The sequence below is a fragment of the Sminthopsis crassicaudata genome, chromosome 2 (genome assembly GCF_048593235.1).
Source record: "Sminthopsis crassicaudata isolate SCR6 chromosome 2, ASM4859323v1, whole genome shotgun sequence".
NCBI classification, from domain to species: Eukaryota; Metazoa; Chordata; class Mammalia; order Dasyuromorphia; family Dasyuridae; genus Sminthopsis; species Sminthopsis crassicaudata.
Genome location: NC_133618.1, coordinates 198,123,703 through 198,138,362, shown reverse-complemented (window position 1 = coordinate 198,138,362; position 14,660 = coordinate 198,123,703). Strand labels below are relative to the sequence as shown.

The 14,660-nt window shown below is 33.9% G+C and overlaps 1 protein-coding gene across 1 annotated transcript; it reads left to right on the top strand.

Moving 5' to 3' along the window:
- Positions 1 to 1,574: 1,574 nt before the first annotated feature.
- LOC141555305 (uncharacterized) lies at positions 1,575 to 14,413 on the top strand. Its single transcript, XM_074288071.1, has 2 exons — positions 1,575 to 1,742; positions 6,345 to 14,413. Exon 2 carries the CDS (start codon positions 6,363 to 6,365, stop codon positions 9,762 to 9,764), a length of 3,402 nt encoding a protein of 1,133 aa, XP_074144172.1. The 5' UTR covers positions 1,575 to 1,742; positions 6,345 to 6,362; the 3' UTR covers positions 9,765 to 14,413.
- The last annotated feature ends 247 nt before the right edge of the window (positions 14,414 to 14,660 follow it).

The window sequence follows — 14,660 nt, the reverse complement described above, 5'->3', positions numbered from 1 at the left end:
GTGAAATCATTAAAACAAAACAAAACAAAACAAACAAACAAAAACATATGTGCATATGAACAATGTTCATATACATATACATACATTAAATATATTCATGTTGTCCAACTTCAAAAAGATCTCTCTCTCTCTCTCTCTCTCTCTCTCTCTCTCTCTCTCTCTCTCTCTCTCTCTCTCTGCCTGTCTGTATATGTGTGTGTGTATCAAGGGAGAATATTATCATTGCCACCTGGAAGATAAGAGGAAATTTCCTAAAATGTAGTGTTAATTTTTTTTTTCAGTCATGCACAAGTCTTTATAATCGTAATTAGGATTTTTTTAGCAGAGACATTGGAAGGATATGCCACTTTCTTTTCCAGATGAGAAACCTAGACATATAAAGCTAAGCGACTTATCCATAGTCACAAAACTAATAAATGTCTAAAGTTGGATTTAAACTCATGTAGGTAAGTCTTTCTGGTTCCAAGTCTGGCTATCTATACAATGTAATACCTAATCTCTTTCCTAAGATGTAGTTGAGCTTTAAAGGATGAATGAGAATTATAGAGGAACATCAAATCAAGATATAGGGGAAATTATTTCTTAGTTTCATAGTTTTAGAGGTACAAGAAATAAGAGTTTTCTATTCCCTTCATTTATAAATGAGGAAATCAAGTTCAGAGAGTTTGAATGTCTTTTCTAAGGTTATGCAGACTGTAAATGGTACAATCTGGATTTAAATTCTGGTCCTCTGTCTCTAAACCAAAAGCTTTTTTTGAGTAAGGATATAAAAAGGCAAGAGAATTGAGGGATTTTTTTAGATGTTTTAGAGTAGTCTAGTTTGACAAAGGATCATATTTGAAAGAATCATATTGAAGAGAACAATGGAAAATGATGCCAGAAAGTTAAAGTGGTACCAGACTGTGAAGAGCCTTGAATACTAGATACTGGGATTTGTATTTACTCATTAGAGAGGCATTAAAACATTTTTGACTGAAGTAAATATATTCCCATAACTCTACAAGTTGAAATCCTAAAGAGTTTGTAAGAACTCATCTAATTACTGAATGTGTCCCATACATGTATATAAGAATAAGAGAAAGGACTTGGAAAGTAATTTCAAAATAGTTTTCATTATATAATACTGACTCTTACGATATATCTCACAGTGCCTCGCATAGTCCCTTAATGTAGTAATCAATAATAACCATTTGTTGGATGTTGAATAAGTGCACATTATGAATCAGAATCTGACATACAGAACCCCTATTTTGTATCCTTCTTTTAAATTTTGCTTTGTTTTGCTTTTGTTCCTGAAATTAGATACATGACTGATTTAAAAGACTTTTTTCCCCCTTGCAGTTAAGTAGAAAAGAAACAAATGTTTATAAGGTCAAACCTTTGCAGATAAGAAGAAGATACAACAAATAACACATTTTAATATATCTTATCATAGGAAGCAAAAATGGAATACCAGTAATATTTTTATACTTTTCAAGGTTTATCAGAACTTTAAAAAAAATAAGAGACACAACTAGGTATATATAGGAGGCAGCTCCTTGGAAGTTATTCTCTTGATTCTCAAAGGAGGACTTGAGAAGAGCGCTGAGAGATTTTGCTCTTTCAGAGTTTTTCTTTCTTTCTTTGGGAGCTTGCTGTTCCTAAAAAGTTAGTTGCTTAGTAGTTCACTTGATTTCTCTTCTTGAAAACCAAGGAGCTTCAACGCAACCCATCAATCTTGCTGGGACAGGAGTCTGCAAAAGGTATTTTAATGATTTAATATTCTTAGAAATATTTTTACCTCAATCTGCAGCCTTGTTTCTTTATGTGTATGTATATATATATATATATATATATATATATATATATATATATATATATATATATACACATATACATACATATACACATATATATACATGTATATATACATACATACATATATGTTTGTACATCTATGTGTATACTCTCATGTTTGTTCTCCTGAAGATATTTAACTCTGTGTATCTCCAAAATATTTATGTTTTTCTTTTCCCTGAAGAGATAGAGTTGTGTCAATTATGTTAGTATTTGATAAAGTTGTCATTTCTACATTCCAAATAATTACCTAATTGGTCTATTTTTTTCATTTCATTTTAATGGATGATAATTTTCTTAATTGTCCTCAAGCTAAAATATCTTCAAACAAAATGAAATTGAGTTGAATGTTATATGGGAAACATGCAAACATTCTTGTTTTAGAGGAAGGAATTATGTGAACTGTGTTGAGTGTAGTTTTGTCAGCCTGCATGATTGCCAGCATGTAGAGGTTCTAAGTTAATAAGACTTGAAATGCAAATAAGCCAACAACACGCCAGGAGAGATAGGCCTAATTTTGGGAGAAAAACCTGGTTTTGTTGTCAAAAGATCTATCTTTGAATTCAGCTCAAATATTTATTACTTGTTTGACCTTAGATAAACTGTTTTTCTGTCCTATAAGATTTTCTTCTCTGACTTTATTCAAGTACTCAAAGATACTTCTCAACTTTAACCTAGAATTTTCTATGGATATATATGGGTTTATGTCCATAAAAAAAGTACATCAGAACTTTTCAAAATTTGCATTATATGTGAACATGTCAATTCAATTTAATTATTTCAAGAAGCACTGGTTAAATAACTATAATATACAAGGCCCTATGCCAGATACTGAGAATATGAGTCAAAATCAAAACTATTACTTGCCCATATTAAAATGGAGGCTAGTTGAGGTTGAGAACTATATTTGTGTGTGGGTATATATATATATATATATATATATATATATATATATATATATATATATATATATATATATATATAAAATTATATGTATATATATATATAAATATATATATATATATATGAATGCATTGCATATATGTACACATATGCATGTGCAAATAGATTATATATATATATATATATATATATATATATATATATATATATATATATATATATATATATATATATATATATATATATATATGTATATATATACATACAAAATAACTAAAAAAGTAATTTGGGGGTAAAGTAAGGAGATCACTAACACAAGTTAGGGATGAAAGAAAGGCATCATATAGAAAATAACAATTGACCTGAGATTTGATGGGCAGCTTTGGATTCCAAGAATGAGATTAAGGAGAATGAATATTCTAGTCATGAGAGAACCATGATAAAGTCATGGGGGTTGGAGATAGAGCACCATAAGAAGAATATTGACTGAAATATGGAATAAAATAGGGGGGAAATAATGTGACATCAGTCTAGAAATACAATTCAGCTTAAAGTATAAAAGGCTTAAAATGTCAAATAGAAATTTGTATTTTATCCTGAAACTTCTTGAAAAAGAGGGTGACATTTTCAGACCCATGCTTTAGAAATAAAAAATTGGCAGCTGTGTGATTGGAGAGATGTGAAGTAATTAGCAAACATTTGAGAACCAATCAGGTTTGTGCTAAAAGTCAGGGGTTAGATAGATAAACAAAATATCTTTCACTTCTCTACAATATATTTCCTCTCTTCTAGTTTGCTTCCAAGGGACTTACATAGTTTAACAATGTTTACTGTTCCACACACACATGACATTCCATTTTATATCTATAACTTTGGACATACTGTCCTCAAAAATGGGAACACACACTGTCTTTATCTCTAACTTTTGAAATCCTTAGCTCTATTGAAACCTCAGTTCAAACACAATCATCACATATATGGTATATTGTTATACACACACACACACACACACACACACACACATATATATATATATATATATATATATATATATACATATTATATATACACACATACACAATAATATATATATATATACATATTATATATACACACATACACAATAATATATATATATATATATATGTATATATATATATATATATATATATATATGCAAACACAAACACCTACACACACACACAACACACACATATAAAACCCAATAATTTCCAAACCTATTCTGTTTGTCTTGCTTCTTTTGAGCCTTCTTTTTGTGTTTATCTTCTACACTTAAAAAAATGCCCCTAGAATCTTCATTTTTAAAATTGTTCTATTTTTATACCCTCCAGACATCCTATCAATCCCACTCCCAACTCCCACCAAAAAAAAGAAAGAAAGAAAAGGAAAGGAAAACAAAATCATGGTAACAAATATGCACAGTCAATAGAAACAAAATCCCATATTAATTATATCTGAAAATATATGCCTTATTCAACATGTTAAATCCAGGAGGATGTTTTCAGTCCCAAAAGGCATTTCTGATTCCCCAGATTCTTGACCCTGGTTTGAAATTACTTTGCATTTATTCTGTATGTTCTAAATTGGAAATTAATTGGAAAATGTTGCTTTTCTCTAATAAAACATTAGCTCCTTAAGGATGCGAACAATTCCTTTTTATCCTCAGGGCTCACTGCAATGCCTGGAAGAGAGTAGATATTCTTATATGTATATTAATAATTACTTTATTTAATGAGATATCAATATATAAAACTCTCTAATAATACAAAGTGACATATGATAAATATCTGATCACACTTCATGACCTCATTAACAGTTTTCTATTCTAATTTATAGTATGTTTATCAGTCTCTATTTTATGTGATCTTAACTATTCCTTAAGTTCCAGGATGGGAAGGATTAGAATTATTTTTGTACATCTCTTAGAATCTAAGTCCTTCCATATATTTTCTATGATCTTGTTCAAGTAATGTTGTCTCTCTGGAACTAAGGCTTTTTATTGCCTTTTTAAAATTTGAGAATGATAAAGTTGTATTAATGGATCTTTAATTTCCTTTTTAATTCTAAATATATGATCTGGATAGAAGAGGTCAATGAATTGCACCTGGTTCATATGAGTGCTTGTGAATTTATCAGATGAATGAATGAGTAAATAACTAACTGAAAATATGTGTTCCATTCAGTAAATAATATAAGCTTAAAATATTAATAAGTCTCTGTGCTCTTTGTAGAAACTAAGGATAAACTTTGAAAAATGGCTACCATTTAAATAATTGAAGAGATATAGTTGGAGAATATTCTAAGTAAGGGATAAAGCTCATATGTTCAAATTTCTATATTCAAAGATTGAAATATAAAGATACAAAGTGAGGGGGGTTTCAATGAATAGATAAAGGGGCAATGGAACTCAGTGTCTGTCATGTTACATTAAAAGGTCCTAGTGCTTTCAAAGAAACACAGCATAATTAAATGAGTACTGAACATAGGATTAGAAGAGACACAGATGTCTCTGAAATAGGAATCCCAGGAAAATGATTCAGTCTCTCTAAGTTTATTTTTCTTCACATGTAAAACCTATAATATTTCTCACAGACTTGTTGTCATAAGGATTATCTAATATATGTGCCAATTTTGAAAAGGGGGTTGTCATTTTGGAGCCATTGATGATTGTTAAGCCAGTTGATTCACTTGAATGTTAATCTGATAGGATAATCTAAAGAAGAGTCAGAGGCTGGAAAACCAGTTCCTAGAGATAATAATAATATTTTACAGCCTATAGTATTAAAATGGTCAGAGACATTAAAAAAGTGGCATAGATTAGGTCATAGATGTAAATGCTAATTGCAAAATCTGGGGAACATAAAGTGTTGGCAGTGGCAGTTATATGACCACTTTTCCTGAACTTGATAGGGAAGAATAATAAGAATAATAAGAACAGATAACAACAAAGATCTAGAAAGGATAAAGAAAATTTTAAAGATGGTTGGTAGGTGTTGGTAGTTAAGGACAGTTCTGAAAAGGTCAGTGGGAAGCAAAAAATATTCCATTTTTTTCTACTCTTGCTATGTGTGAAGTTTAAAAGAAAATATAGGCAGTCTTAGAGAAAATAACAGGAGATTTATTGACTTTAAGAGAAAAAGTAGGTTTCAGTAAACACTATAATAGAAAAGGGACGAAAAAATGAAATAATTATAAGTATAAGATCATCATTTTGGATATGCAAAGAACCTTAGAGGTCATCAAGTTCTTATCCCTCATTTTAAAATTGAGAAAATTAGTTCCAAAAAAAACACAGTGACTTTTCTAAGATGTTCAGATTCCAAAGCAGCAGACCTAAAAGTGAAATCATATAACAGGAAATAAAGAATCAGAATGACTTATACAAGAAATAAATATCTGAGGCTTACTTAGCCTAGCTCTTCAAAGTTGCCTCAATAGTATATATTCCAGTTTGTCTGCAAAGTACTTTGCTTTACTGTTTATACCATAGGAGGATACAAAGGATGCATATGATAAGAAAAGGGGGTAAAGGGAAATAAGGGAGTGACCCTCTAAATAATATGGATTTTTTTTTATACTTTCAGGATACGCCTTCAAAGACAATGCTTCCCCACAAAAGTTTTAAGAGTCATGGGTCATTGCCTCAGAGTAACTGTCCACATTGCACTTGGAAAGAAGGTGAAAAAGCCATCTCCCATGTCAGTCTTATACATACACAATTAAGCCAAAGGAAATTCCCCCCTGAAAGCCTAGTCTGTGAAGGTTCCCATTCAGCTGAGATTCCTGTTTCTCAGGGGAAAATTGCCATTTGGCCTCCACCATCAAATCATGATAAATGTACTCATGGGAATCTAGTCTGTGAAGGTACACAGCAAACTAAGACATCACCATCCCATGGAAAAGTTGCAATCCAGCTGATACCATCAGGACGAGGAAAATTCAGTAATGAGAATCCAGAGTATGAAAACTCACAGTCCACTGATTCTCCCTTTCCTCATGGAAAAGCTACAGTCTGGCCCCCAGTGTCAAGCCGAGGAAAATTCTGGGAAGGCTCATATCAATCTGAGAGTGTTATTCCTCGTGCAAAAGCCATCTTTCAGAAGACAATAGCAGGCCAAGGAAAATTTACCAGTGAGAATAAAATCTGGGAAGGCTCACAACCAAATCAGATTATCCTCTCCCATGGAAAAGTTGGTACCCATCACCCACCATTGGGCAGGAGGAAATTCATCCATGAAAGTACAATGTGGGAAGGATCACAACCTAATGAAACTCCTCTCCACTATGCAAAAATTGGTGTCCAGAATACATCAGTGAGCAAAGGAAAATTTAGTCATGACAGTTCAGCATGGGAAAGTTCACAATCAGCTGAAACTTCTCTCTCTCAAGGAAAAGCTACAATTCAGCAAACACCATCAAATCCAGGAAAAGTTACATCTGAGAACACAATCTGTGAAGGCAGACCACATGAGATCTTACTCTCCCGTGGAAAATCTGCCCAAGATTCATTGATCCGAGGAAAATTCATTCATGAGAATCCAGTGTGGGGATCTTCAAAACCATCTGAGACTCCTCAGTCCCACTGGAAACCTAATGTGCAACAGCCACCATTGGTTCGAGGAAAACTCAATCGTGATAGTACAATGTGGGAAGGTTCACAACCAGCCAAGACAACCTTAGCCCATAGAAAAGCTGCACTCTGGCCTCCAGCATCAAATAGAGGGAAATTCTCCTGTGAAAGTCCAGTATCAGAAGTTTCACAATTAGCTGAGGTTTCCCGTACTCATGGAAAATCTGTTGTTTGGCCTCCTCCTCCAAGCCGAGGAAAATTCACTAGTGAGAATTCAGGCTGGGAAGGGACACAATTAGGTGAAACAACCATCTCTCATGGAAAAAAAACAGTACAACTTCCATCAGCAGGTCGAGGGAAATTCACAAATAACAATCCAGTCTGGGGAGGTTCACAGTCATCTGAGATTTACCAGCCTCCTGGAAAAGCTGTTGTTTGGCCCCCACCACTAAGTCAAGAGAAATTCAGTAGGGAGAGTTCAGCGTGGGAGGATCCACAATCAGGGGAGAGTCCCCAGCTCTCAGGAAAAGTTTCTGTTTGGCCCCCACCATCTGTTCAAGGGAAGTTCAACTGTGAGGATCCTAACTGGGAAGTTTCACTACCAGCTGAGATACCACATCCTCATGGAAAATCAACTGCCACATCCTTGCCTTCCAGTCGAGGAAAATTTACATGTGAAAATCTAGGTCAGGAAGACTCACAACCAACTGAAACTATCATCTCTCATAAAAAGCCTATAGTTTGGCCTCCACCATCAAACCGTGGAAAATTCACTTGTGACAATTCAGCTTGTGAAGATTCAAAATCAACAGAGGCTGCAAGTGCCCAAGGAAAGATGATTATCCGCCTACAATCAACAGGCCAAGGAAAATTATCCAATGATAGTTCCATGTGGGAAGACTCATATTCAAGTGAAACTCTCCTTCCTGGAAAAAATGCAAGTCATTCCTCTCTAGGCAGAGGGAAATTCACCTGTGATAGTCCAAAGTGGAAAGGTTCACAAACAGCTGGGACAACCTATGCTTTTGGTAAAACTGCCACCAAAATTCCACAATCAAGCAGGGGGAAATTAAACCTTGAGAAACATTTATTGGAAGGTTCTCAAAAATCTGAAACTCCTCATGAAAAAGTTACTCTCAAAAGATCACCATCCTGTCTTGGGAAATTTACATATGGTAAATCAGTTTGGGAAAATTCACAATTAGCTGAGACTTCATTAAGTTTTGGAAAAGCTTCCCTTAGGCGGTCACCATCATCTCTAGGGAAATTTACTTATGATAAACCAGTTTGGGAAGATTCAAAACCTGTGGAAACTCCTCTCCATAGTGGAAAAGCAATAGTCTGGCCCCCACTGACAGGTCGAGAAAAATTGATGTGTGACGTTCCATCATGGGAAGATTCAGAATCAGCAGAGGCTCCCCATTCCTTTGGAAAAACTACTACCAGAGGGAAATACATTGGTGAAAATTCAGGCAGAGAAAGTTCCCAAAGTGCTGAGATTTCCTATGTCTTTGGAAAACCAGTCATTAGACCCCCACAATCAGACATAACAAAGTTAACAGTTCCTGAATGTGAAGGCTCACAGTCAACTGAGGCTTCTTTCCCTAGAGGAAAAACCACCATTCAAAGAACATCATCTTGTACTGAGAAATTCAGCTGTGAGAACCAAGCTTGGGAAGACTCACAATCAGATGAGAATTTCCTTTCCAATGGAAAAACAGCAAGCTGGCCTCCACTGCCAGGGAAAGGAAAATTGTGCTATAACAATTCAGGCTGGGATTCCCAAGCAGTTGATACTACCTACCCTCATGGAAAAGTGACTCTCCTCCAACCTTTAGGTAGAAGGAAATGCACACATGAGAATTTAGGTTGGGAAGATTCACAATCACCTGAATCTCCTCTTCCCCATGGAAAATCTGCTGTCCAGCTCACACCAAGAGGAAAAGGGAAATTCACCTGTGAGAATTCAGTCTGGGAAAAGTCCCAGTCAACCTATAATCCTCTTTCTCGTGGAAAAGTTGGAGTTCAGCACTCAGCATTGATCCGAGGAAAATTCCGTAGTGAAAGCACAATATGGGAAAACTCACAACAATTTGAGGCTCCTTTGCTTCATGGAAAACCTGCTGTTTGGCCCCCACAATCATCTCGTATGAAATTCACTTGTGGGAGTCCAATCTGGGAAGAATCACAACCAACTGAGGCACGGCATTGTCTTGAAAAAGTAGCTTTGCAGGCTCCACCTTCCAGACGGGGAAAACTTGCATGTGACCACAAATCCTGGGAAGGCTCACAAGTAGCAGAAGCTCTTGTACCACTGGGAAAATCTGTCTTGCGGCCTATACCATCAAGACAAAGGAAAATGTCCAGTGAGAATCAAGTCTGGGAAAGTCTTCCATCACAAAAGCATTCTAATTGGTATTTGGGCACTGGCTGATTCTAGAATGTTTTCTATTAACTATTTCCTTTTTACTTCCTCAAGGAGCACTAATGTGGTCATCCAATAATTCCCTCTTGAAAAATTTTCCATTACTGTTGTTCCTAACTAGCACAAACCTACTCCTTCCCAGTCCCTATAATCTTTTGGACACTAAAGTACTGGCTCCTTATGCTGGGACAGTTGAGACAGTTGGATCTCCTATTTTTAATTTTAATTCAAATTGCATCTCATCCTGAATTTAATTTTTTTATTGTAATTCTTCACATTAAGTACAGTGATGCTTTCTTTTAAGACATCGAGTTTCTGGCAGACCTTTCAATTGATAAGCCTTTTTCTAATACTCGATTTAACAGGTCTAGGAGAAATTAATATATTCTTTGTTTATCTGATATTTCTGGATCTTTTCTGCCACTTTTGGTGGTTTTTCTTTTTAAAATCATGTCATTTGATTGTATAAAAATTTGTGTATTCTCAAGGTAGCTTTTTCTCAATTCTTCTTATTCTGCTTAACTTTAATGAGTAGCTCTTGACTTACTGACTTTCTCACTAAAAAAAAAAAAAAAAAAAAAAAAAAAAAGTCTTGGCAATATCCTTAATATCTTGGTATTCATATTGACCATCACTGATATTGCACCATGTGTCAGATCATCCAACTTGAATGGCATTCTCCTTTGTTCCATTTCCCCTAATTATTAGAGAATTCATAACTATCATTTAAAATTGCTCTGTGTCCTAAAATCTCAGTCAATTTGAACATGTCTTTGGTCTCACTTTAACCTCTTGTTCAAAAGTTCTTTACTATTGGCAACCAATAGGTCCTAAGACATGCTCCATTTGGTCATCGCTTGGGTCCTCATTGACTCAGATTGAATGTAAATAGCAGTCATTTTTGTTTTGGAAAGAAACCCTGAGGATCTTCCCCTCATTCATTATTCCTTTATTTATTTAGATTTTTGGAGGCTTGGTGAAAAAGGGAATTCTTTGCCTCAATTGCTATCCAGCCTTAATCATTGATTAGATGTGGCCTCAGTCAAGCTGAGTCCTGTTGAAGACCTTAGCTTAAAAAGGTCAAAATCTCCCATTTCACCCAGGGCCATCTCCATTTATCCTGATCTATATCTGGCCACTGGACCCAGGTGACTCTGGAGGACAAAATGAAGCAGGTGGCTTTGCACAGCACTCCCTCACTTACTCCAATTCACATGCATGTTATAGCTTCACCTTCCTGATGTCATTGTCCTCTTCAAGAATGAAGGACAACAACCAGTTCACAATTTTCAAGTTCTTAGTCCTCATTTCAACTGCTTCCATTACTTAAATTATTGTATCTATGATGCCTACTTGGAATCATAGTATCACAGATTTAGAGATGGGAGAGATTCCAGAGGCTATCTTGTCTAATCCCTTGGATCCACAGAAAAATAAACAGAGGTACAAGGAGTTTAAATAAATTTGCCACAGAAACAAGTCCATGTTTTCTGATAAGTTTAGTACCCTTTCTACTATTTCATGATACTTACAACTAAGTTTCTATCTTTAGTTACCTCCTTTCCCACCATTATTAATTCATTTAGCAGTAATTTAATGAGTAGATATTGTCTGCAAAGCACTGTAGTAGGTTGTGTGTGTGTGTTTGTGTGTGTGTGTGTTTATTTGCTTTTTTTTTTTTTGGAGGGGAAGTGAAGTAGCCATAAAGAAGAAGCCAAAACATGTATGAAGTTATTAAGAGCCATTTCCTATTCTCTATATTTTATTCCTTTTAGAAGGAATACTTACCATTCCCACTTACTCACAAATCTTCAATTCTTTTCTAAGATAAAGATATATCCCCTCAGATGTAGAATTCTGCATGGAATAGTGCACAGGGCACTAGATTCATAAACATGAAGATCTGGTTTCTAATCACATCTAAAAATATTTTCTAGTTATATGATCCTGCACAAATTATTTAACCTCTCTGTGCTTATTCACTCATCTCTAAAATGAGGAGTGTATACTGCTTGATCTTATGTATGCCTTTCAGTTCCAACATCTATCATCCTATGGCTTCAGGACTCTTTGATTTTATCAGCATGGATGCTTTCACTATTAATGCAGATCAAAATGACTCGATCTCTCCAGCAACATGTTCTTCAGGAGCTGATGTGGCACCATACCTAACGAGGCTGGTCCTAGAAAGGGAGATATAGAGCATATTTCTGGATTCAATCTTGGAATGATCCGTCAGCTTGAGAATTGCTGAAAATGAAGTCATGGTCACCTCTTACCACAATGAGGAAATTAAAAAGGTGTAGTGGAAATTCCTTGTAATAAACATGTGTATTAACATAGAAGTAGAAAATAATAACAGAAGATTCCCCATGAAAATGGGAGATAATCTATTTTAGCATCAGTTAGCAAGTATTTGTTAGATGGCAAAAGTGATGACTGTTTATAGGAGCAACTTCTCTGTGAGCTTTTTGCTAAATAGAATCTTTGATGTACAATATTGCCACAACTATAAGAAAATAAATTGACTTATAGTTATGTAATATTTTTCTAAGCCTAATTTAGCATGAAAAATGGTATTTGTTGTACAGTAGAAACTAGTTAAGGCACTTTCAGCCAACCTAGCAGCTCTTATAAATTGAAGGATTGGATTTTGCTCTCTTAGGTTTTCTTATGCCTTTCAACATTAAAAAAATGATTTTTTTTAGCCAATAATGTTTTTAGATTCAAACTATAGAAAATAAATAGAAGGTAGCTTCCCCTTTCACTTTTGATCCTTACAGTTGTTACAAAGAAAATCAGAAAAAAAAAATGCTACTACATAAAATTCAGGGAATAGATGAAGTTCTAAAGCCTGTTCAGATAATATTAGATTAAAGTGTCTCAATAATTCATAGTCATTATGATGCTATATTTTGGGTGCAGATTGGTTAGACAGCTGACTTACACCTGAGACAGAAATGAGGGTATATAGGCAATAATATTGATGTCTATGTGTTTGTGAGTACAGTCCCTGACAGCAAAAATTCTATAACAACTTTTGTTTTTATGATTTTCTGACTTACTGAATGGTAAAGTTCAAGGGTACCTGAAGTCTGCTTTGTTACAATTTCCAGCACCCATCATGTACTTCATTATAAAACTATATAGACTTTTAGAGTAGAAGGCCTTATAAAATCAGTATATTGTTTGTATAGAGCTCTTTGGTTAAGTTGTAGTTGTCCAGATGACTTAATTCCCAAAGTCAGAGAGAACCTAGAACCCAAAATGGCAATGAGACATACACGTTTTTTTTATTAATATCCTTGTGTGAATAAATATCCCATAGTAATTTTCATTGCTTTCAATCAAATTTGTAGTTAGTTTCAGATGAGTGTAACATTATCTTTATTTTTAAAACCCTAGATGTAACTGACAAATTTGTCAGTTTTGTTTTTAATGATACTTTTTAAAAATCAATTTTTTATTCATTTAAGTATTTGTTAAGTACAGAATAGTGCATAAGTATAGTAGGAGATTCAGAAGAAATGAAAAGATATTGCTTTTGCCTTAAAGAGCTTCTAATCTAGAAAAGATGGTTGTTGTTACAGTTGTTAAAAGCATTTCTGAAATTTTGAATGAATACACACAAATAGTAAAGTTTTACTCTGGAAATATCTTTTTTAGATAATTAAAAAAGAGAAGTCATCACAAAATAAGACTATCAGTAATCAGGTTATATTGGTACTATAAAACTCTCTTCCTGGACTTTTGTGGCTAGAGGATCACCAAAATAATTTATGAAAATTGCTTTGTAAAATGTAAAATCCTATATTGCTATAACTTTTTGTTATCATCATCATCATTAGCATTAGCATGGCTTATTAATTAAATAATAAATCAATAATAGAGACAATGTTGTTTTATGATACACTGAGAGTCCAAGATCTGTTTTGGTCCTGGATCCTGGTTCTAATATTTATTGATTGTAACACTTTGGTCAACTAACATTATTTCTCCAAGATTCAGTTTTCTGATACGTAAAATAAAGATTAATAATTTAGATCTTTTATAGACCAAGACAATAACACAGAATATGAAGTGACATGCTTGCCATTACATATTTATCACTGAATCCTGATCATCTACTGAAAAGCTAGTCTTTTTTTTTTTTTTTTTTTTTTACAACATACTCATCTGCTGACTTAATGGATATTTTTCAGAATAAATTGCAGTAGTGTGTGTTGAGATACTTTGTACAATATAAAACTAGAAACATATAGTTGTTATGATGATGATGAAGAGGAGGTCTATAGTGTCTCATTTGAGTGGCAATACTTCTCTCACAGAAGGCAAGAATGAATTCCCAACTTTCTTTTAGTTTTGTTTCAGTTTTATAGAATAATGGGCAATGGAGAGAATAGGATAGAAGGATAAATACCAATATGAAATAATATCATGGCAGATTGTTTCATGGAGACATGGCCTCAATATCTATGGTTTGAGTATAGGAATTTCTATGATCATCATCAGGTACTTTGTGAATTAGAGAGAAGAAGGGATGTAAGGTAGATATAGGACCATTGCTCAGCAAGAATTTGGTTTTCATTGACATAATAAATAATTTTTTTATGTTCTTATTTTTCCTTTGCCCTTTATCCATCATTAGAACTATTCTGTTTCTGAGTTAAATATGTTAATAACTTAAATGTGCTTGTAATGCTTCTCAGAAAGCTTATAAAATCATAGAATAAAAGGAAATGTTTGTAATTCATCCTTTTTGTCTCATTTATTTCATAATTGTGTTTTATCTTTGTGGATGTGAGTGTATAAACTAGCCTAAGTGTGTGGTGACAATGAGTAGTGGAAGAGTGGAGTGTGATAAAAGAATCATAGAAAATACATATAATCTAGAAACATATTTTT